The sequence below is a fragment of the Mustela lutreola genome, chromosome 1 (assembly GCF_030435805.1).
Source record: "Mustela lutreola isolate mMusLut2 chromosome 1, mMusLut2.pri, whole genome shotgun sequence".
NCBI lineage: Eukaryota > Metazoa > Chordata > Mammalia > Carnivora > Mustelidae > Mustela > Mustela lutreola.
The window spans coordinates 15007324-15033892 of NC_081290.1; the positions used below are offsets into that span (position 1 = coordinate 15007324).

General features: G+C 33.9%; 1 protein-coding gene across 5 annotated transcripts in view; it reads left to right on the top strand.

Moving 5' to 3' along the window:
* EPHA5 (EPH receptor A5) overlaps nucleotides 1–26569 on the top strand; it is a 350197-nt gene that overhangs the window by 51481 nt on the left and 272147 nt on the right. For all 5 annotated transcript variants that reach the window (XM_059160233.1, XM_059160250.1, XM_059160224.1 and 2 more), the window contains exon 3: nucleotides 21502–22165. In XM_059160233.1, coding sequence (XP_059016216.1) covers nucleotides 21502–22165 — 664 coding nt within the window. The remainder of the gene's footprint in view (nucleotides 1–21501; nucleotides 22166–26569) is intronic.

Consider the following 26569-nt stretch of genomic DNA (forward strand, 5'->3'; position numbering starts at 1 on the left):
GAAGCAGACTCCCCACTGAGCAGGGATCCCCATGTATGATTCAGGCCCAGGACACGGACGGCGATCCTGACCTGAGTCGAAGGCAGACACTTAACTGAGCCACCCAGGTGACCCAATAACAGTTGTTTTTAAATGACCATTTTGTCTATTGAATTTGTTAAGTTCCTTTGAGAATGAAATTATTTTCAGTAATTTGTGCCCTTAAAGACATCTACCTTTCAATTTGTTAAACATAAGGAGAAAGATAACACTGGGAGTTTATTCTGTTACAATTTTAAAAAGAAGTGCAGTTCTTTGTAGCAGTAAAATGAACGTTCTTGTCCCATCTGTAGTCAGCAAGCTGCACATCGGTTGATGTGTGACAACCACACTCCACAGTAGATTTGTAAATCACTAATATGAAAAGCATTGAATAATGACAAGCAGACTTAAAAGCTTTCAATTTTTGGTTTTGAAATGTCACTAGGATTGCCTTTTTATTTAAACTAATTCAATAAATTTTTATGTAATTATTTTATCTTCTATTTAACTTTTCCTGAAGTGTAATCATTCTTTCCACTTTATTCTTCCTCTATTATCATAAATTTCTCCAGGTTTTTCAGCTGATTTCTATTTTCCTAGTTTCTGATCAGTATTACAATTTGTAATAGTGCAATGTGAGGTTAGCTGTTAGATCATGGATTTTACCTTAATTTTTTGTACATTATTCATTAATTACTGATGGATTAACATTTTCTGAAGTTTTACATAGAATTTAGTAATTTTGTCAAATAAAACCTTAAGTTTTCATTATTAATTATAATAGTAGCCATACTGCTATGAAAGCACATAGTTGTTAAAGCACATAGTTTATTTATTTCGAAGAATAAAATATCTATCACAATTTTTAATGTAATTTCATTAGGATATTTTGTTCTGTTGTTCTATGACACTGAATAATAGATATACTGCATTAGCATTTCATGATAAGGATAAAATAGTGCTATTCGGATAGTCATTATGGATCCACTTACTCCAAAGTTTTTATGCCTCAGCCTCCATGGAGTGTCTGTTTGGAATACACCTAGAATTCCAGAATCCTGGAACTTCCTGCTTCATACAGCCACCTTGGAAAGCTCTAACAGAGACTTACTATTTCCTTTCTAACACTTATCAGAAACCCAACTTTATATGATACAGTATCTTACTATTATATACCTCCTAATAGAGTGTCTTAGGTATGAATATAATGTGAAAAACATGCAGTTGTCTTTCTAGTTCACTGTTGTGTCTCCAGAGCATGGTGCATGATCAATATAATTGTTGAATGAATGAACAACTAAATGAATATGTGGTTGGGCAGGGAATTTTCCCTCATGTTCAGAAATATGGATTTAGATCCCTGGGATTATTGCAACAGAGCTTTAGTACTAGGCATCCTAGACATCCTTAATTATAACTTTAAATGTGCTTCTCATGGAAATGATATCAATACTTTAATTACATATTGCATAGGTTAATAGCCTTATGTGAGACTCATAGCCCAGGAACACAATTTCCTTTAATAAAATTGTTTTATTATAAGAATATGTTTTCTAAGATTCAGATAGGTTAGTTACAAATAATTTGGGAGTGCTGTCTTTTCCTAAGTTAAACTACCTGAAGTCATGTTATCTAAATCAGTTGATAATAAATTGTTATATAAAGAATACATACCCTTAAAATTAAGTGTTAAAACAATACTTGACAGTACCTAGGCTTGCTCAATCTCTAACATGACACAGCAACTGCTCTGCTTTTATTAATAATTGAAGCTATATAAACTCCAAGTTCAAATACTGTGCACAGTTTTCTTCAAAAGCCAGACCAAGTTCGTTTGGGGAGGCATCATTTATTTTTACTTTTTCGCAGACAAAACCCAACAAGCATCTCAAAGAACTGTAATTATGCTGTTCACCAGCCACTGACTTAAAAATTAAACTCAAAGTGCCCCCTAAATAAAAATTTGTTTTCACTATTAGGATTATCTTCTATTATTCCTATTGTTTCATTAAAAAAAGGGAATTCTTGGGGCACTTGGGTGACTTAATTTGTTAAGGTTCTGACTCTTGGTTGGTTTCAATTTGGGTCATGATCTCAGGGTCATGAGATTGAGCCCTGGTCGCTGAGGAGTCTGCTTGAGATTCTATGTCTCTCTCTCTCCCTCTGCTCCTCCCCCCTCACTTACTTTTTCTCTGTCTCTCTCTCTCTAAAATAAATAGGTAAATCTTAAAAAAAAAAAAAAAAAAAAACACAATTCAAAAGTAATGGGAAGCATATAATCCCAAAAGAAAGAATATTTCATTAAATTGAATAAATTTGATTTTATAGAAATACTTAGTAAATTTTTCTCATTTCTTTAAGACTTAGTAAAAACTTTGTCATGTTCCATTAGCTAACATTCAGGAATGAGGTGAAATTTTGTCCTCATTTACAGACTGGAACATTTGACTTCTATCTAGAGTTTTTCCAAATTGGCCATGTTACTTCTGCCTTGAACACCCTTTGGTAAATTCAGGATATGTGTGATTCAGGTCCACATGTGAACAGATAAACTAAATTAAGGCATAACTATTTTTCTAGGAAGCCTTTACACTGCTATGATATTTACTGTTATTTCTAATTCACTAAGAATCTACTTGGTAGATTTAATCAAAACTGTAATAAGTTTACAGTTCATCTATGAGTAGTATACCAAATGAAATAGTATTCAGAGGTGATTCTAAACAAAAAAGAAGTTACTTTTTTTATAGAATAAAGCAATCTGAATAGAATACAATTACATAGGACTAATATAAAGATGCCTAGAGCATATTAAGTCTGACTGGATAATTTTAGCCTTAAGACACTTACCTGAGGTTTAATCATACTTCTTAGGCTGCAGCAAAACAGAAGCTAAATGAAGCTTGAATCTGAGGCCTTAATGGACTGCAACCTCTCCTTTGCAGTCTGACTACTGAATGTTTGTTGCCCAATGTACCTACCCTATATTTCCCCAAATTTCTAACATGTTCAGAAACATATCCATGTACAGACACACACAACCTAGTATTGGGTATAGAAAAACAGCCAGAAAATTATTCCAGGATTATATATGCCAACATAGTAGAAATCCTAATAAAAACATTACATGCTAAAACCTCGTGCAAGAGTTTTCAGGAAATACCTCAATATTTGAACTTGTATTTTTGTCCCTGGACACATGATTTTCTTTCTAAGTCTGGGTCTTAGTTTTTCTCATGGATTATGATTTCTGGACCCTTTTCACTTTGTTTTTAGTGCCTCCATTCATTTGTTCAATGAAATAGCATTTACTGTAAATCATTTTTGTACCGGTACTGTGTACATTATAAATGGAGAAAGGAAAGACAAACTTTAAGCTGCTCATGTCTAATGGAGAAAATCAATTTATAAACATAATATAAACATAAATAAACAAAAATAAAGCATAAATGTAATCGCCTGCTTATTATTGATGAAGTTTTAGAATATAAGTGAGGTTCAGTGGGGTGGAGTCCGGAGCTGACGACCAAGAAAGAATTCTTGAGACGTCTTTGGTTCGAAATGTTGAAATGTTTATTAAAGCACGAGGACAGGACCCATGGGCAAAAAGAGCTGCTGCTACCCCGGGCTTGTGAGGTGTGGTCCACTTGCCAGTTGGTAGGGGATCAGGGATAGCGTGTGTCTCTAAGGAATTTTGGAAGCAAGTTTTCCAGGCTAGCTGTTGTTGGGAAAAGATCATTTATTACCATCTAATCAAACTTTAATCATGAGACCCTTTAGATGCATATCGGTAAGCCATATGCTTGGGGATGATCGCCAGCATGTATCTTGGAGGGTTTAGAGATAAAGGAAGTTTCCAAAAGAATTTTTATATGTTAAAGTAGATATACAGGGTCCTTGATGGGGATGGGGGAGTGTGGTCAGGCTAAGACTGCCTTTTGCCTGTTGCAAAGTATTAAGGGAGAGGCAGTTGAGTCCCTAGAGGAATGTCACTCTGCCTGTTTCAAGGACTTCTCTCAGTGGCTCTAGATAGCAAGGAAATTTAATAACTTTTCTTCTACCTCTGTTTCCCACATCAATATGTTTCAGTGACTGTATTTGACATTGATAATCAAATATAGATGTCTTATCTCCAAAAAGTTTAAAATCTAGATTCATTATGTCAATACATTTGTTAGCTCCCTCCACTTCTGGCCATAGTAGTATTTACCACTCCTGGGTGCAGGTGTCTTCTCAGGTTGGTGCATATTGTAGGAACTAGATTATGTAAAGGAGGAAGCAATTTGTGAAAACAAGTGATATTCCCCGATGTTTTTATTTCATTTTTTGTTTTTTAACCTTATTACACATGACTGCAGTGTTCATTATTCAAACTAGGCCCTGTGCTGATTAAGGTGAGAATCGTTTTTCCAAGACCAGTGTCTGAGGTTAGCAATTACTCCATTGCTTTTCCTAATGAGTTTCAATATATGGTGCAAAAAATGGTGACCTCCTTCGTAGAGACACATACGGATGTCTGACACACATGTAAGTATTGAGCGCGCTGTTCCCTGAATAGTTATTGCTCACTTTCTGCCTTTCCTCCTGTCTAATTGTAAGAAAGAAAGAACTTGTCACCTTTTGCTTTTCCACTTCATTCCCATGCATGGAGAAGGCTTTGAGGCCTTTGTGTTTATGGAAATCCATTATCTGATTCTTCAAATTACCTGGATTATTTTTCACGTACTTTTATTTCCCTTTCCTCTCAGAAAATATGAATTTCTATTCTGTTTAAGCAAACTTTTAGCCAAACAAAAATTTCATGGGTTTCTTTCATTTCATATGTATGTAACCCCACTTAAGAAATGAAATATTATCGGGGCGCCTGAGTGGCTCAGTTGGTTAAAGCCTCTGCCTTCAGCTCGGGTCATGATCCCAGGGTCCTGGGATTGAGCCCCCGCATCGGGCTCTCTGCTCAGCGGGGAGCCTGCTTCCCTTCCTCTCTCTCTCTGCCTGCCTCTCTGCCAACTTGTGATCTCTCTCTCTGTCAAATAAATAAATAAAATCTTTTAAAAAAAGAAATGAAATATTATTTTGACTTTGATTCTTACAGAAAGGTTTCTATCGACCTACAGATAGGAGATTTTGAATGATTGTGCATAAACATAAAGAAGGTAGATTTAAAAACTAAACAAAAAAATTAAAATGTGTCATATCTCTGTAAACAAGCTAATGAATGGCAATCACTTGTTCACAGAAAAACAAAACAAAACACTGAATGGAATTCCAGTATAATGAAGGAACATTGTGTTAATTTTTAGTGTATTTAAAAGAACAGTGTGCATAGAGATTATACTTTGAGGGAAAGGGCATAAATTCTTCTTAATCCAACTCAGTTTATTTTTCTGTATTTCTAGACCTGAAACCTGGGCCTTATCTGGGCTACATACTAAGATGAGGTATAATTTTGGCCATTTCATTTAACTTTCTAGAATCTCAGCTACAGACAATCTCAAAGAATAAATTTAGGAACATAAATATGTTCAAAATTCTAAGATTAAAATAAAAATCATAGCTAATGGTAACAAGAATTGCTCCTCATAAAAATGAGTATTAAGGGGCACCTGTGTGGCTCAGTGGGTTAAAGCCTCTGCCTTATGCTCAGGTCATGATCTCAGGGTCCTGAGATCGAGATCCACATCGGGTCTTCTGCTCAGCAGGGAGCCTGCTTCCCCCTCTCTCTGCCTGCCTCTCTGCCTTCTTGTGATCTCTCTCTCTCAATCAATCAATAAATAAAATCTTTTAAAAAATGAGTTTTAAGACTGTTAAAAAATGGGCTTGGGACGTAGGAGAAAGTGTTTAGGTCAGTGATCGAATAGGCCATATCATAAAAGGAAAGTTTCCTATATGTTTCCTCAGTGCATATGATTTTGGTGATTTCTACTCAGAGGATTTGAAAAGAAGAATAAGTTCAACAAATCTATACTAAGAACTCAAGTAAAGGATCCAAAATATGAATATATAGTGTTCCTTCTTTGGGGACTTGTTTAGTTTGAGAGGCTGGCACAGTGTAGCTACCTGTGAGGTTATCCACATTTATTGGACATTCTATAGAAACCTAGTTAAATGTTAGACTCACCCAAAACAGGCTGGGTAAGTGACAAGAAATCAAAAGCTAGGACTCTGAAGTGATATCATAACTCCACATTTCATTAACTTTCCTAGTTTTCCCATATAAATAATAGTAACTTCCTCAGTGGATCCTGGTGAAGATGACCTGTGTTAAAGTAACCTTGCATATTTAAGAAAATCCCAGATGCATTTTAGGTAGTTAAGACATTTTGAACAATTTTTAATAATCCTATACTATTAAAAATACATATTCCTGGGTCCCAGGATTCTGTAGGCCATGTGCCTACCCTAAAATCTGTATTTTTAGTAATCACTAGAGGTAGCTATGACTGACAATTAAACCAGTGGTTTTTGTTTTTGTTTTCCCTTTGAGGGTGTGTGCATTTGTGGGGAGGAGCCACAGCGGGAGAAGAGGAGGGAGACCCCTAAACAGGCTCCATGCCCAGGGCAGAGCTCCACAAGGGGCTTTTTTTTATGACCCTGAGATCGTGACCTGAACTGAAACCAAGAGCTGAGCCATCCAAATGCCCTTAAACTAGTGTTTAGAAACCTCTGTTGTAGATCATCTAAATTGAACCAAGGAATAAAAAAAGTATAGGAACTCTAAAATAGTATTATTAATTTAAAAAGAGAGAGAGAGGGAGAGAGAGAGAAGGAAGAGATGTTGGTATAAATAAATATTTTAGAAGGAAATGCAAAGAAAAAAGAGAATGAGTAGGGTTTACTTTTACAAATAATAAGCTAAGGTTTTCATTTATATATTTATGTAATCATGACCCTTTTAAATTGAATGATAAAAATATATGTTTATAAAAAATAAAGAATTAAAAAAAATAAAAATAAAAATTTTTACACTTTAAAAAAATGAATGGGAATTCTGTACACATAGGTATTACCTAGGAAAACCTGGTCTCTCTCTCTCTCTCTCTCTATATATATATATATATATATATATATATATGACTCACTTGGTACATCTCTTGCTGAGTGTTTAATACTGTCCCCTTGTCACCTTTAAGGTATTTTAGCTGAGGGAAAAAAGAGTTAATGCAGTTTAAATTTAAAAAAAAAAATACCTCAGTCCATTATTCATCTTCCCTTTAGAGGTATACTTTCAAAACCAGGCTGCATAAATCAAATTCAATTATTTAATATCAATGTACAGTTCTTATAGTTATATATTCTTTATGATTGGTGATTCTAACTTGGATAGCATTTTATATTTTATTATTAAATACCAAAGTTCCTCTTTTTTTTTTTTTTTAAAGATTTTATTTATTTATTTGACAGAGAGAAATCACAAGTAGGCAGAGAGGCAGGCAGAGAGAGAGAGAGAGAGGAGGAAGCAGGCTCCCTGCTGAGCAGAGAGCCCGATTCGGGACTAGATCCCAGGACCCTGAGATCATGACCTGAGCCGAAGGCAGCAGCTTAACCACTGAGCCACCCAGGCGCCCCCAAAGTTCCTCTTTTAATAGATGTTTTCTAATGAAGGTAGTCCAGTTTTTTTTTTTTTTAAATGCTTCAACTTATATATATTTGTATGCTTATCTAATGCTGGTTTATGAAACTCTGTAGAATATTCACTTCTCTAAATATTTGTAAATAAAGTACCTGTATCTAGATTAAAAAAAAAAAAAAGAATATTCACTTCTCAAATAATTTGCTAAAGACATCATTTTTCAGTTATGTAGAAAACATCAAACTGTTTATAATAGATTAGTGAAAATGATTCTGAAGTAAAGTGTTATCAATGAATGTACATATGCAAACAGTTGGCAGGTTGTCAAAGAGATCAGATTTCTGCCTTGATGCTATCAGGTGGTTAGCTCTAATATATGGCTGTAAATTCTTGTGAGAAGAACAATGAGACCTTCTATTAAAGAAAAAAAAAAAAATTAGTTACATGTATTGAGATCTATAAAACTTTCCTGCTTTTTAAAAATTTCCAGTATTTGCTTTGATATATTTTGGAATAATTAAAATTTTAGCATTTTATTTCAATATGATATATTTTCTACAAGAGTCGTAATTAAATATGACAAGAATTATTGAGACTCTAGATCTTGCTTCTCAGATATGTATTAAAAAAACTTCCCTTTTTAGTCTTATAACTTACCTTCATTTGGGTCAAGTGAACAGGAGTGTATAAATATGTATATAAGCCCTAATGATTATATATACACACACACACATATATATATATATATATATATATATATATAGTGAATATAAATATATATATACACATAAATTTATATAATAAGTCTATGTATATGGGGAGGATTGGGGTGAGTGAAAGAGAATCTACATTCCAGCGTTCAAACTTTACATTTCATTTAGCTTAATTAGATCTTGTCACAATAGAAATTTCAGGTACCACTATATAACTTTAATATCTTATTTTGCTGGTTGGCGCAAGCCTCAACATCATATGAAATACAGTGTGCTTTTCTTTGCATGAACCACTGAAATTTTTAAATGTTCTGTTTTGACCATTTACTAAATTTATAATCTTCTAAGACCTCCATGGGCTTGCCAACTGTCACTTACCAGTGATAATGAGGGACAGAGATACACAGATAAATGAAATTCACAGTGATTCAGGTAGCCACTTTTTCTACTAGATTCAATTCTCTTTGGTATAAAACCTTTCCTGGAGCTGCCAACTCTTAACAACATTTGACAGAATTCAGTTTAACCTTCTCTTTCTTTCCTTGCCATTCTTCTGGTGGGAGTTATTATTGAGAGGAATAAAATAGTGGCCAGAGCAAAAGGCTGGCAACATTTCAGGGTTGACATGCCAAGTGTTCTCTGGCTATATTGCTTCTAGAAAAAGGAGAGAGAAATAACTCACTTGAAAGTTCTTTCTGTTCCTTTGCTGTAGATCCCAGCACATTACTGAGTAAAGCAGTAAAAGTAAATCAAATGGCTGTTTTTGTTTTCACTCATTTATTCTTTTATTCACTTATTCATTCTTTCATTCTTATGTGCATACACTCAATAAATATGTATTGAGTTTCTACAACTCTCCTGACAAAATTCTAAACATTGGGGATACACAAACAATTGGCAACAGTTTTCTTTGTCATTGAGTGAATCTGGTGGAGTATATAGACATATAAACTGACAACAGAATATAAATGAGGTACTACGAAAATGTATCACAGGGGAATAGCCAGAATTTAAGACATCATTATGTGGCATTCCATTAAGTAACTACAGCAAAGCAATTATCAGTCAACACCATAACTAGAAATTCCCAAATTATGTGCTGTGGAGTATTCAGCAAAATGCTTGTATGTGTTATGAATAAATGAGTTTTCTGGCAATGCAAGTGTGGAAAATAGAAAATATATAAAACTTAGTGGATACCTTACTGCATAGTTTTACTATGCGGATGTGTATAATATGAGATTACTTTACACATGCGCATAGGATTCTCAAAGCTTTTGATTTTAGTATCTTAAAAAGGAATACACTAGGAAGAGTTGTGTAGCTGTCTTGTTAAAAAAAATTGTTTTCACTTAATTCGAAAAGTGTTTACTTTTCTATGTTTACAGCAACATTATTTGTAATATCCAAGGTATGGAAGCAGCCCAAGTGTTCATCAACAAATGAATGGTTAAAGAAGAGATGCTTTCTATATATACAATGGAATACCAATCAGCCATAGGAAAGAATGGAAGCTTACCATTTGCAGTAACATGGTTGGATTCAGAGGGTATAATGCTACGTGAAGTCAGTCAGTCAGAGAAAGACAGATACCATATGATTTCACTCATATGTGGAATTTAAGAAACAAAACAAATGAACAACGGAAAAAAAATACAAACAAAAAATAGACCTAACTATAGAGAATAACTGGCGGTTGCCAGAAAAGAGTTGGGTGAGGGGATGGGTGAAATAGATCGTGGGGATTAAAGTACCCATCTAGAGATGCACATTGAGTAATGTGTGGGCTCGTTGAATCATGATTTTGTGCTCCTGAAACTAATATGACAGTGTATATTAATTACCCTAGAATTAAAATATAAATAAAGGAGAATGAAGGACATTGTTTTCCATGAAATATTTAGGGGGATTCTCGTTGCATAGAAGGTACTTTGAGTGATGGTACTTTAAAAACTACTTTAGCTTTAATTTAAAGTTAAACAAAGAAAAAAGTGCAGAATAGAATTTTGGGAATAAAAAGTATGGCTGTGCCTTGAAAAGAATACCAGTGAGTGACTTTCTTTATTTCATTTATTGGTTTGCCTAGGAAGGACTATTTTCACATAAACTCTGTTTTCCTTTGGGAGACATCATGGCATAGTTACTTAAAACATGAGCTTTGAATTCAGATGCATCTGAATTCCAAATATTATTGATATTGTTCATAAATCATGTAACATTTTCTCCTGTCTTTCATCTCTATTTATCTCAATTCTCTCCTCTCTCTCTCTCTTTCACATGTGTGTATGTGTGTGTGTACTAAGTTCTATACAGATTCATAACCATGTAGGTTTATATACGCACCACCTTTACAATACTAAACAGAGACAATACCACCAAGATCTCTCATATTGCCCTTTTGTGACCACATTCATATTTCTCCTGATCCCTCATGTTCCTGTCCCTAACCTATGGCAACCACCACTCAGCTCTTCTCCACTTCTAAAATATTATTTAAAAATATGATATAAATGGACACAAAAAGCATTTAACATTCTGAGATTGATTTTTCTCACTCAGTATAATTCCATGGAGACTCATTCAAGTTGTTGTTTGTATCAGTAGTTTGTTTCTTTATACTGCTGAATAGTATTCCATAGTACTTTTGCACCACAGTTTGCTTAACCATTCACCAATCAAGTCATCTAGGCTGATTCAAGTTTCAGGGCTATTAAAAAAATAAAACTGCTATAAGGGTCACCTGGGTGTCTCAGTGGGTTATAAGCCTCTGCCTTCAGCTCAGGTCGTGGTCCCAGGGTCCTGGGATGGAGCCCTGAGTCGGGCTCTCTGCTCAGCAGGGAGCCTGCTTCCCCCCTCTCTCTGCCTGCCTCTCTGCCTACTTGTGATTTCTTTCTCTGTCAAATAAATAAATAAAATCTTAAAACTGCTATGAACATGCACGTTTTATGAACATGTTTTTATCTACTTGGAACCAGTGTCGAAGAATGAACATGCTACATTGTATAACAATTTCATGTTTAGCTTTATAAGAAATTGCTTGTTTTACTGTACTATTTTACATTCCCATGAACAATGTATGAGCAATCCAGTTTCTCCACATCCTCACCAACATTTGCTGTTGTCACATACACACACAAATTAATGCATTTCAGATAGGTGTGTAATGTTATCTCATTATGGTTTTAATTTGAGTTTCTCTAATATTAATGACATTCAACATCTTTTCATGTGTTCACTAGCTATCTGTGATGGCTACCCAGGTGCCCTTCAGTTTTTTTTTTTTTTTTAATTTAATGTTTTGGCTCTCAATACTGTTATTATAATATGTCTAGGCATGGATCTTTGTTACACATTAATTAAGTTTAGTGGGTATTTTGGATTTACTCATCAGTCTTTTTCATTAAATTTAGCAAAATCTTGATAACTTATTCAAATATGATGCTTCTCATTCTGTTCTCTCTTCTTCTCTTTTGGGGCTTTCATTACATAAGTGCCAATATGCTTGATTTTGTTCTAGAGGTCTCTGCAGCTCTGTCATTTTTTTTTATTCAATCTTCATGTTTCTTTTTATTAATCTATTCTCATAAATTTAGTGAATTTTTCTCTGTTCATTTTTACTTTTATCACCATATGATTATATGATGTAATAAACATAATTTATAGTATGGTTTTATTTATTTTTAAAGATTATTTATTTATGTTTAAAGTATAGCTTTGTTGTTTAATAAAAGTCTTCATTTTCCCTATATTATGTGTTCGCAATCTTTACATAAACGAATGAATGTTAACTCTTGTTCAATGATGTATAGTCTGAATATAACATGTTTTACTCATTCTTACTGAGGGCATGTATATTGTTTCTAATGTTTGCCGAGCAGTGTTGGAGATAACATCTTGACATACATATTTCTAATCACATGTGACAATCCTAGTCAAAAAGATAATAATTTGCCATGTATTGCTAGATAGCTCCCCACATTTGGCTGCTAGTATACACTCCCACCAACAACATAGAAGAGGCCCTGTTCCCTATAGCCCTTCTAGAATTTGATTACATATCTGCCTACTTTTCTCCTAATAAAACACACATTTAAATGTATGAAGATTTATTCTATATTAATTATAACTAATTAAAATTAGAATGGAAAAGTATCATCAAAGAGCTTGAGATGCCCAGCAACCCACTGAGCCATCTTTACTGGGAACTGTTAGTTGTATACCAGATAGACTATTAGCTGTGTAACACACAAAAGAATAAAACAGACAATTACCTCCTATAATTATGAATATATTTTTATCATAACAAGAGTCCTGTTTGCTCATCTACAAATAGATATGAAAGTATCAAATAACATCTAAGATTATTAGGCTATGGCGATCCACAGACCTGTATCCCTGGGGATAAAAATATATGTTTATAAAAAATAAAATAAATAAATAAATAAATAAAAAGATTATTGGGCTAAAAATTATGTATTTCTGTGCCATAACTAGACTTACCTGTTATCTATATTTACTCTATTTATGTTTCCAATTACCAGACTATATTGGTAAAGGGGACTGTGTTGATAAGCAGAGGAAAATGGCAGTTAATAATTTGTTTTAATTTTAAGGTTAAAATCATACTACAAAATTAATTTCACTGTTCCCATTTACGGTTACTAACCTAAGAAAGAAACAATTTCTTGAGAGAGAGGAAACAATATATGAAGATAAGAAAAAAATATAGGCAGAAGATCCAAGTAGGAAGAATGAAAGATTTATCTTCCTTACTGTTGCAATTCTACTAATGCTGTAAAGATTTCATATTTGCCTAGAGTTCTTAGAAAAATCTATTTTCACAGTTATTCTCAAATCACAAATTAATAAAATTCAATAAAAATATTGAGATTGAATTGATAGGTAAAAATAATTTCTATAATGTTAGTCATCACTATCTTTTTTTTTTTGTAAGATTTATTTATTTATTTATTTGACAGACAGATCCCAAGTAGGCAGAGGCAAGCAGAGAGAGAGAGAGGAGGAAGCAGGCTCCCTTCTGAGCAGAGAGTCCAATGTGGGGCTCGATCTCAGGACCCTGGGATCATGACCTGAACCGAAGGCAGAGGCTTTAACCCACTGAGCCACCCAGGCACCCCAGGCATCATTATCTTTAAATAGTGTTCCCTGTAATAAAGCTCCACAGTCTAATGTAGGTCAAAATTAAATTTTACACTAAACTAATGATCCAAAACATGGAAAGTAAACACTGAAATTTTGAAATTGTCATTTTTAGAAGTATCGCTAAACATTTTAAATGCCCATGTTTTACTTGAAGAGCTGTTGTTTTGTTGAGATCCCTGTCTTGGCCAGACAAGGCTCAGCAAATGCAGAGGAGGGATTTGTCACAGATCTATGGCTGTGCCTTTGTTTAGTTCTATATCAAAGAAAGTAGCACTGGGATTCTGAAAAATAAAACCACTCCCTAGGAAGTACCAGCTCCTGACATGACAACATGCTAAATGTAGATGGCCTCCATTTCTACAGAGTTTCATTAATACAGCTGTGGGAAGTGGATGAAGTAGACTTCAGTCCATATTATGGCAATACAGTCACATAAACTTGAATAAGCTCAGAGCTCCAATGTAACTGTTTCCCAACAAAAAGGATGGAAATTTGTGTTGAATGGCCACTGATTACATGAACATGATTAATGTGAAATATGGAATTGATTTATGGGCACTGTTGTCACGGCCTACACTGCAAGTGCAATAGTATCTATTGAAAAATGAGACCAGAATAATGACTAGAGAGCACAGACAACATTGTATTTTCTGATATATCTTATAGGTTGGATTAATAATCCAGAGTTGCAAATGGTTTACTGAACTTCTTTTTCTTGCCAGAATAGAAAGGGTATAATTGTATCTGTTTTGCCTGAAATATCAAATACACCAGAAGTTAATATACTTTATTTTCATTAAATTGAATTCCAAGTAAAATGGGTTGTTTTTTTTTTTTCCTCATTTACTGTAACTTTCATATTGCTTTGAAAAGAAAGCTTCCTCACAGAATTTGTAGCTATCTCTGAGAGGATAGTATTTATATGAAAGAGAGTAGTAATGTCACTCTGAAATTTTAAGTGTTATTGAGAAGATATGTATTTAAATAACACTGGGAGGGGGCACCTGGGTGGCTCAGTGGGTTAAAGCCTCTGCCTTTAGCTCAGGTAATAATCCCAGTGTCCTAGGATCTAGCCCCCACATCGGGCTCTCTGCTCAGTGGGGAGCCTGCTTCCTCCTCTCTCTCTGCCAGCCTCTCTGCCTACTTGTGATCTGTCAAATAAATAAATAAAATCTTAAAAAAATAAATAAAATAAAATAAAATAAATCTTTAAAAAAAAATAACACTGGGAGGATCATTGCTAATATCTCACACTGACTGTCAGGAAGGAATTCTTCACAGGGTATGTGTGTGCGCATGTGTACATGTGTGTGTGCGCACATGTGTCCACTGAGAAATCCTGAAACCTAGAAATGTATGACTTCTTAGACTTTAAAATGTTCATGGTAAATATGTACTCTTGCTTAAGTAAGTATGGAATTGAGATCAGAATCATTTCTTTAGAAAGATAGAAACTCATAGACTATGTAAACTTTTATTATATAAACTTTTTTATAGTACATGAAAGATTATTAATATTCCAACAGTTTACATGTTATCAAATGTTGGGTTGACCATCTCTTTGTATTTGACATTATAGAAAATATACAGTGGTAAGCTTCTTAAGCTACTTATACTGTCCTGATATACAGTATAACTGAAATGGAACTTAACTAGATCAGTGATTTATAAATCTATTTGTTTTTAGCTCCTTCTTTTAAAATTACTGACAAGCTATCATATTTAATGGGACTGCCTTTCGATAAAATACTAATGAGCTCATTTAAGATTTTAAATCAATTTATTCATTTGTTAATTCCAGGAGTACTTATCCACTTAGCTCATGCCACCTTTTAAATTACTGACCATTTGATAAATTTGAATTGGTTTTCCTAAGTGAATTTTTCAAGGGAGAAAGCCAGATTTTAAAACGTGTAGTATTGATGACATATTTTATAATTTTATGCGAAACTATTTTTATGCCTTCTTAAACATGGAATAACAATAAATGTATAAAGAGTTGTGATATATACATTTTCTTTTTTGTTTTTAGATCATGTTCATCACACTATTTAGTAGGATATTCCGGTTTTGCTAAAATCATGAACCTCTCTGTGCATGTTTCACTGATATGGTTCTTTTGATTTCCCCATGTCCAATTCAATTCAACTGCATTTGGATAATTTTTTTTAACAAGTAGAAGAAAGAATTTATTATTTTCTTTCTTCTCATCTATTCTTTTCTTTTTCAAAAAAAGTATTTCAATATTAAAGAAAAAACTATGAAATTTTTTTAGGGGAAAAATCTCCTTTCTGATATTCATATTTAGTGTTGTAAGCAGATGCTCAATTGCCTATGGTTCCCTCTGAAACTATTCATATAGACTTGAAAGTTTAATTTATGTCTTTTTTGAGTATTTTTATTTCATAAATTGAATTTGAGCCCATGTAATTGACTTCACCTTTATTCATACACAGAAAATTAATTGAGTTATCTCTAGTAATATTTCTGCATCATACTCATGAATTTTAAAGATGTTTTAAGCAACTCAAATGCCTAATCCTCATATTACTGAGAAAATGGAACAAGATTGTTGGTTCAAATTATTTTTGTTGAAAGTTGATAGATTTTGTCATATTTACTTTACTAAAGAACCATAGCTGTTAGAAAGATTGAATTTCTGAAGTAGATAACTCATGCTTGTTCTCTGTCTGTCAAATAAGTAAAACCAAAAAACAAAAATTAAAAAAATGTAAGAAAAAGAAAGGGAAAACTTCTTAATTTTATGTAAGCATAGTAGTTTTATAAAATGTTATAGAGATGAGCATTAGTATTGTTTATCATGCATCTGGGGAAAACAAGAAAATAAGCAATTCAGTTATCTTTATTTGACTGTATTTTACCTAATTTTAATCAGTATAGCAACATAGAAAAAAATGACACAAACTAATGAAAATCTTCGCTGTCTTTGAAATACACGAATTTTTATATTGTGTTTCTTTTTTTTAATTATTTTTTGAGATTTTATTTATTTGGGGCACCTGGGTGGCTCAGTGGGTTAAAACCTCTGCCTTCGGCTCAGGTCATCATTCCGGTGTCCTGGGATGGAGCCCCACATCAGGCTCTCTGCTCAGGGGTAAGCCTGCCTCTCCCCCTCTCTCTGCCTGCCTCTCTGCCTACTTGTACTCTCTGTGTGTCAAATAAATAAAGAATTTATTTATTTATTTGAGAGAGGGAGAGCACAAGCAGAGGGAGTGGCAGAGAGAGAGGGAGAAGCAGGCTCCCTGTTGAGCAAGGAGCCCAATGCAGCACCATTATGACCTGAGTCAAAGGCAGACCTTTAACGAGCTCAGCTACCCAGGCACCCCTATATTGTATTTCATCTGATTTTTGCATATCAAGCTTCCAAAATTCTAGACTTTAGGTAAACATATTAGGAAGCAATAATTGGAAAGATACACACACACGTATACTCACATGCTGCAGATCATAGTAAATGATATTTAATAGTATTTTAAATATAATAGGAAACCTGGAATTAATTTCTTTTTGGAGCCTTTCAAAATGTATTATACAAAATACTATGATATTAAATCACACATATGAGGTAATTATCCCTATTCAAAGAATCACTTATGTTGTATACAAGGTCTTGGTACAAAGTTATGCTTTGCGCATGTCAGAGTAAAACTGAAAGCAAGTGACTCTTAGCTATATTTTTATATCACTCTGCTAAGCAAAATACCTAAAAAAGTCACAATGTTGTTTTACTGAAATGTGAAATATAGTGCTGCTAGCTCATATGCTATATTCTGAGCTTTTAATTTGTACAGAGTAGTGAAGAAGATTAGTGGGTAAAAAATGAAAAAGTATATTTTTAAAAAATATTTTTATTTATTTGACAGAGATCACAAGTAGGCAGAGAGACAGGCAGAGAGAGAGGAGGAAGCAGGCTCCCTGCTGAGCACAGCGGGGGGGGGGGGTGGGGGGTGGGGGGGGCTCCATCCCAGGACCCTGAGATCAAACCTGAACCGAAGGCAGAGGCTTTAACCCACAGAGCCACCCAGGTGCCCCGAAAAGATTATTTTAAACGTGGTCAAAATAACACTTAAACTAAGCTATAAATTAAAATTACTAAAATCTATGTTAATGCAATTTAGTTCTATAGGTTAATACACAAAACTGAACTCCAAGTAATTGTATGGATTAGTGAACAAAAGAAAATATCTTAAATGCTTCCAGCTTTTTATTGAAGATTAATTTTCCAAAAAACCCCATGAATTTTTAAACTCTAAATTTTAAATTTATAAAATTTAGACAATTTGCACAACAAAGTTTATCTTTGTGTGAACAAACACAAAAGACAAATCATACAATTATTTATTTACCATGTTTGAATTATTGCATATTTTGAATTAGCAGATCTCTGGACTAAAGAGGAATGTATATATATTTGGTATTAATTCATTCGTATAATATATTGCCCTGTGGTGTCAGACTCTGAGATACAGTAGAGAATAAGGCAACCATGTGTCTACTCCCACATCTATATTTCCGACTCTGTGTGTGTGTGATGTGTGTGTACACAGAGAAACAGAGATGGGAGGGAGGGAGGAGAAGAGAAAGGAAGGAAAGAAGGAAGGAAAGAAGGAAGGAATTTGTGAGGAAAGAAGCAAGGAAATAGAGAGATAAAGAAAAAAGGTTTACAGCTAGATGATGGCGAGAAAATGTGAATTTCCTTTTGACAGAGTTGGTTAGCAATTGATGGCAGTCAATCAAGGAATCCCACACACAAATACACTATCAAGGACAGAGATGTGCCAACAGGAAGACAGAGGAAGATGGAATGCTCAGATGGAAAGAGTTGTCCTCTGTGAGCTTGGGAAAATCTTTCCTTCTGTCTGGTCTTCAATATCCTCATTTCTAATATGAATGATAAAGCCAGACCTTTGAAGACCCCTTCTAATATTTTATATGGGACATTTAATGACTAGAATAGAGTGTTTGAGTTATGGGTGGTTCTGGTTTGGGTAGGAAAAGTTAGTAACCCTCACTTTTGGATGTTTTTCATGATTCACACATGGATATGACAATAAGTCCATTTTGTTTGTCACCGCTCTGATGAATGTGACTGGCTTGCAGTGCCTGGTCAAGCATTGAATTTGAATACAACTTAAGAACTTTCAGTGCCCAGCAGGAAAAGGAGCAAGCCTAAGCATCTGGGGAAGAAATGAAGCGAGCCCAAGCGGACTGTGTAAAACCAGTTCTTTAATCTTAAAGATAAAAGAGTAAGGAGGAAAGGAACAGGGAAAAGCATGGGCTCAGAGGGTGAGCCTTCAGGAGATGCTAGACTTGAAGAAAAGAGAATACCAACCATATTGCATTCAGTGACCACAGTTCCAAAATGCCCAGGCACTTTGCTTATGATAATCAAGGAACAGCAAATACTTTTATTAAGCCATGGGGTCATAGAAAATCCTACAAAATTGAACTAAGAATATTACGTTTTCTATCTGTGCCTTCATTAAACTGCTATCATTTCCTTGACATGACATTTGCAAGAGTGTCTAAGGATATACCTGCCACATTCTTGAGTTCTTGGTGTTACTTTCTTTTCATCCCATTGTTTCTTCTTCGTCAGTATGATCATTAACTGAGGAAGGCAAGATGTCCACTTTGTATTAAAAAGGAAGTAAACTTGGAAGAATTGAGTTGTAGTTCAACTAGTCAATCCAAAATAAATGAAATTTTTTGTCCATGTCTTAGCGTATTTGTCTACATGGTAGCAGTTATTCATGGGAAATGTGTATGCATTCCCCAGTTGATTCTCTGAATGGCTTATGGCTATAATTATTTAAATTAAAAATAGAAAATGTGAGCCTTCATTTATATTTTGGACACTTGAAAAGAAAAATAAATAAAATTTCACCATGATACATTCTAACTTCAAAGAAAATTATAGTTTTTCTTGTCTTAATTGAGAATATTCAGAGAAGTAAGATGCTTACGCACATGCTTTGAAATTATGACCTGAAGCAGTAACTATTAAGCTGTCTTGTCGAGTGCTGCTTGGCTTGCATTTTTAATAATATTTGTGGTACCTTGGACTTTATACAGACAACGACTATGAATTGCTTGCCTTATAATCTCCTTAGAAGATGCTGTTGCTCTGATTCCTTTAACTTCTCCAATTCCTTTCACTTGCTAGCACTGTACTATTGGAATTACGATGCAGAGATAGTTTTTATTTTATAAATGATCTAAGGTCAAGGATTTGAAGTCTGTTTGTGTTTTGTATTGGAAGACTTATAAAATAAAACAGATAATGTAGAATTTTTATTTTCCTTTTTTAGAGAAGAGATTTTTTGATGCTGTTTCCATGTTATTAATTCAAAAATATATATTTAACCTAAGTTAATCAGTTGTATGATTTTCGGTTAGGTGAGGTATTATTTTGCATGAAATGTTAATAATGGCATTCAGTAACCATTTATAATAAAAAGATTGGGGGATGAGAGCTGGATCACTTCAGGAAGACGATGTGAATAGTTTAGTGAGAGACCACTGAGAGAAAGATGTTTTGGAAACCTGAAGCTACGTAGAGTTTATGTACATTTTGAGAGAAGACAAAACTGAGATTAAATGAAAGAACTAAGGCTTCACATAACACCATGATGTGAAAGTGGTTAAGATAAAATCTTGATGTCTCTCTCTTGTGAATTTAAGGAACTCAGCAGTTTTCCCTCATTAGCACCTTTTACTTATGTCTGTCTGACGGTAGCTAGAATTTTGAGAGGGACCATCTGAGGTACACGATTTATGTGCATTCCTTGTGACTCCACATTTTTCACATCTGTGTCAGTTGAACAGAATCAAGAAATAATGCTCTACTTAATTTCATGTCTAAAAAGATGAAGTTCTATGAAGTTTATTATAGATAATAAACTCCAATAAACCGCATGCTGGATTTATTGGAAGTCAGTATGATTTCATTGATTCCTGTGTTTTAGGGTCATTTTAAAAGACTTAAAACAAAACTATGTATACTTTTGTACACATAGGTTCTTTATTAATCTTTAAATAACTTCTTAAATTATAATAATAATGTCTTTATGGAGAATAAAAATTTGTTTCTATACTTTCAGAAAGTGATTATGGTACATCAGAAGTCTTAAAACTGGAATACTTTATTGGAAAAGAGCTAAGCCTAGCTCTCTCTGACCAAATATTTTGGAAGTTATATAAACCATACTTAATTTTTTTCTGTACCTTGTTTATATTCAGAACTTGTAAGGTCACTCTGTGTGAAATAATGGGTTGGTAAAAATAATTAATGCATTCCCAAAAGCTCAGGACTCAAATGCCAAAGCTATTCATATATAATTTTAATCTCTATTTTATATCTGTCTCTAGGTATATGTTTTATAGATACACTTATGAATAAACATTTAGCAATCCAATTTGCAAAAGAATCCCAAACAGATTGGGTCAGTGAAATAAGCATCTACTATTGCTTTTAAACTAATGAATTTTCTTGCAAGTATTATTACATTGATGTGTTATTTATAACATGCCAGAATTAAGTAAATGTGAATTCACATTTTACATTTTTTCTCCCTTCTTTTTCATATTTACTGCTTTTTTCTGCTGTTGTCTTTTAAAAAATGGACTTCTTTTTTTCTATCACACTTTATCTACTCTGTTAGTATACATACTTAACTTTCTTCCAAATATAGCTAATTTCCTCTCACTGCTCCTTTGTGTTAACCGCACCCACATTCAATTTACTTCTACCTTTTCTCTGAAATACATGCCTTTTTTTTTTTTTAACATCAAATTCATTTGTGTTAACTTTTGAGTTAGCGGAGACAAGGAATAATGTTCTATTAATTTACTTAATTTAAAAAGGTATTTAAAAAAATTCTCATTGTAGAGCTCCTTCTCCCAATACCATAGATGAAGGCTGCAGAAATTTTTATATATAAAATAGTTTTCTATGTTAGTTTTTGTTAGTTATTTTCTAAATACTATATAACTGTCTTTCTATTTATACAGTGGGAAGAGATTGGTGAAGTCGATGAAAATTATGCCCCTATCCACACATACCAAGTATGCAAAGTTATGGAACAGAATCAGAATAACTGGCTTTTGACCAGTTGGATTTCCAACGAAGGTGCTTCCAGAATCTTTATAGAACTCAAGTTTACACTGCGGGACTGCAACAGTCTTCCCGGAGGACTGGGAACCTGTAAGGAAACGTTTAACATGTATTACTTCGAATCGGATGATGAGAACGGGAGGAACATCAAGGAAAACCAGTACATCAAAATTGATACTATTGCGGCCGATGAAAGCTTTACAGAGCTTGATCTTGGTGACCGGGTTATGAAACTGAATACAGAGGTCAGAGATGTAGGACCTCTAACCAAAAAGGGATTTTATCTTGCGTTTCAAGATGTGGGTGCTTGCATTGCTCTGGTGTCTGTGCGTGTGTACTATAAAAAATGCCCTTCGGTGGTAAGACACTTGGCTGTGTTCCCCGACACAATCACTGGAGCTGATTCTTCACAATTGCTTGAAGTGTCGGGCTCCTGTGTCAACCACTCTGTGACAGACGAACCACCCAAAATGCACTGCAGTGCTGAAGGGGAGTGGCTGGTGCCCATCGGGAAATGCATGTGCAAGGCAGGATATGAAGAGAAAAATGGCACCTGTCAAGGTAAGAATTTGCCTGCAGATGTGCAGGAGCTGTCCACTTCAGTTGGATCATGTGTGTCTATTTCCTCCAGTGATTATGGACAGGTGACCTTTTGCTTTGCTAATTTATGGAGATTATTTCTCCTCAAGTTTGATTTCTCTCCGAATTTTAAAATTTCTGGCAACGGTCAAAGATTTAATGTAATATTTTGATGGATATACATAATTAATGTTCAGAGAGTGTCTTACTTGCAGTGCAGTATTTTATATTCATTTAGCTTGCAGGAGTTTTATTTTTGAGAAACTCAAACCAAAGGAATTTTTTCTTTGTATGAAGAAAAAAAAAACTGTCTGCTGCTCTAGTGCTATTTTCTCTCCATAAAGAGAAAATAGTATACCCTTACCTTGCTATATAAAATTCAAATGCAAATGTTAGATGAGACTTGTTTGGTATGCTTTTGACTGCCTTTAAAAAAATTCTTCAGAAATAAGTTCGACCATATAAACTCCGTATGAAAATGCTTGTCAGCTGACAGTACTTAGTTTACTGTGTTGTTTACCTATAATTGCTATTACATGTTTGCTTTTAAAAACTTACATGGCAATATTGAATGCATACTAAGTAGTACCCAAGAAAATAGCTTTGGAGATAGAGCCAATACAAAAACAAACAAACAAACAAACAAACAAACAAAAACACGTTATTTCAAAGCAATTTATACTTGGGGATTTTTTTTTTCTGTTTTAATTTTTGTTTCAAATTGAAACTTGATCATTTGTATTTCCCCTTTCATTTGAAAATACCCTCATTTTGCCCACAGCATAGTGAGTTAAACTTAGATATTTAACAGTGGTTTTTTGGAATAGGTTAATGCTTTATGTCAAAATGAAGAACCACATATGAAGAAGAAAATATTTTTACTTAAAAAAAAATCATTCATCCTTATGAACCTGAGCATGTTTTCACCATGCTGTGCACATGCTAAATAGGCAAGGGGAGTTACTGTTCACTGAAGACAAAACTAAATGCGGAGAAGTCCGTAATACCACCTGGTAGCGGAGAAGTCCGTAATACCACCTGGTAGCTTCAGGTGCATTTTTTTTTTTTTCTGAATCCGTTATATTATATGAATCAACTTGCTCATGTTCATTCAGGCCTACTATAGATTGATTATAGATTCAGGGAATCAAAACTAGGAAAATGATCAGTAAATAATATTGACTTTACTTAATTATTTCTCCCTAGACATATATTGCACCATCTTTAAAATTATTTTTCAGCATCAGCTTTTATTTTCTATTCTTACAATATCATCTACAATTAAATTTATGGTCGTCTTTTCATTTCGTCTACAACTCTCTATACTTTTGTATATGTATATACACATATATAAAGTTCTATTAAGTCAAAATTATGTTTTGTCAATTATTTTAAACTTTTCAGGGAAGTGAATTATTTTTCATTTCGGACTGGATTTAAAGAAAAATTCTAACATTATCTTAACTTTTCTTCTTGAACAGTGCCTTTTAGTATAAGGTGAAGATATATGTAATTGTAGAATTAGAAGCAGAAGATTAACTATAATCTGTTGAACACATTTCATTATTTCATCTAAAATATTTACAATATAAATCTTACTATTTCTAAAGTTTTGTTTACCAGCATTATAAAGCAAATGCTCTATTTGATTATTTATGTCATTTAAGAGATTGGTATGTGGTCACTTTAGGTCAAAACAAAATGAAATTTGTCTTTATCCAAATGGACAGAGGGTATGAAAGATCTCTGCATTTATAGAACACAATTTTTGATTGTTGCGGGGATTAAAAGGTTCTGTGCATTCTTATCATGAGATCATCTTGGGGAAGTAGTGTTCTGACAGAATGTGTCTTAGTCCAGATACTCAGTTGCATACCTTTCTCTTCTCATACTTCTAATAACTGAGGAGTGGAAACCTAACTGAGAGGCAGTGGGGTGTTCCACACAATGCAGTCTATATAAATGGTATCTCCCCACCTCCAAATACAGAAACTTTGCTTTAAATATAATGAATGACTTTATATAATAATATGTTGATTTTTGAGTCATGTGAACATATGCCTTTACAGAAATGCAAATCTTGTTGTTACACACACCACCCTTCTCTGCCCCCACTTCACCCCCACCACAAACTTTAAATACTTCAGTGGTTTCCTTTAAGATAAATTTTTACAATAGCTTAAGATTTTGCTTGATTTTGCTCTAGACACATCTTAAGCTTTGCTTCCTCCTCTTCCTGTGCACTAGTCACGCTGGCTTTCTTTCTCTTTCTCAAAAGCTCACTTTTGTGATTCTATTTCCTTGCCCTGAAACATTCTTCTACCAATTCATGCCTGATTAACTCATACTAATCCTTCAAATTTATCATCCAACAACTCTTCTTCAGGGAAGCTATCCCTGAGTCTTTAAGATCAGACCTTTCTATTATTTACCTGCAAGATATATAAGTAAATAATAATAGAGAGCCCTTTAGAGTTATGATTTTGCATCTTTTTGTTGATTTATTGTTTGATTAATGACTCTCTTCACCCCCAATCGATCACATGGTCCTTGATGACAGCGGTGGTGAATGTTATCTTAAGGAATGAGCGGGAAATCAAAAGGCAAGAAGTAGAAAAATGAATCAAAAGAGAGAGTAGAATGGGCAAAAGTGTAAAAGAATATTGTGCTTTAATTTCGCAGTAGTCCTTCCTTATCTGAGGGGGTTAACTTACAAGATCCCCAGGGATGCCTGAAATTGCACATACTACCAAACCCTATAAACACTATGCTTTTTCTTATGCGACGGTCTAATGTATAAATGAGGCACAGTAAGAGATCAACAATAAATAATAAAATGTAACTACTCTACACTATAATAAAAGTTATGTGAATGAGGTCTCTCACTCTCTATCAAAATGTCCTGTATTGTGGTTACCTTTCTTGGGATGATGGGAGACGATAGCATGCCTATAGGTTGAGATGAAGTGAGGGTACTGACATAGGCACGGTGACCTATCATTTGGCTACTGTTAACCTTCTGAGGATATGGCAGGAGGATCTTCTGTTTCTCTTCTGGAGTTGACAGCAGGTAACTGAAACTGCCAGAAACTAAAACGTAGATAAGGGGAAACTACTGTATTCATGCGTTTTTTAACTTTAAAATCATCTGTAGAAAGTCTCTTTGGTCACAGAATTGACAAATGTGCCTCTTAAACCAGTCACTTCTTAGTCCTAAGATTCTCAGGCCGAATTTTCAAGTTCTTTGTGTTAAATCATACATGGTTGGTGTATGATATATTAACTGTTACGGAGACCGTCTTCGTGATCTAGACTTCAGAACATCACATCCTGAAATGTTTTTATAATATACTCTTATTATATATTGACATTTAATGACCGTTTCTTTGATAATCAAAATATGTTGGGATTTCATTAAAGGTAGGATTGTATAAAGAAATTGAAATTTGAGTAAATCCATTGTAATGATTATCACATGTTAATATTTACTTTATTAGGATTTGGCCAGGTAGTTGCTGTCAGATCATGCTCAAGTGATCTGATACACATTTATCATTGAGCTGACCCAAGGTCTTTTAGAGACTAAACATTCAGGATACAGAAAGCTGGGCTGCTCATTAACATACGGTTTCAACCCAGAAGACAATCAAGAAGTGATTCAGAAGTCCTTATCCATTTAGCAATTCATCATCTATCATCTTTGCTTCATGTCCCCTTATTTTACTTCCTTTAAGAGAAATTGACTATCCTGTAATAACCTGGTTTTAATGAGGTAGTGGAATACTCTTGTTTCTGTTACATTGACTTAAATTATAGAATGCATTTATTTTTCTATGGCTTATTTATATGCCTGAATTTTCAATAATAAACTGTTTTAAGTATACAAATTTATTTCTTTGAAATCTTTTTATTTTCAGAAACTAATAATGTATTAAATCCATTTCTACAAATATGTTTTCCTACTTGTTATTTATTATTATTTCTGATGAAATTCATGCTGTTTTTTCCCTTAAGAGTCATATGATTTTTTTTTTCTTTTTGAGTACGAAATTATTAGCAAAAACACATTTTGGAAGTTTTTGCTTTTTATTGAAGTGAATGTGTTTGACAGAAGTAATTGAGTTCGCATGAATCAAATGTTGCCTGCTGAGTTCTCTTGTGATTATGTTGCTGACTTACTCAGATGCAAGGCAAGACCACTAATCTTCATCAGTTGCTAGTGGAATGAAGTAGTAATTTGAAATTACCCCTAGATAATTATAGTTTCACTTATATCAAATGGAGGAAAGAGATTTAGATTGTGGGTCACTGCCAAAACCAGTCAGAGTGAAGAAGGTATATAGTGCATGGTAAAATACAGGGTAAGCGAGGTTACATGCCAAGGGC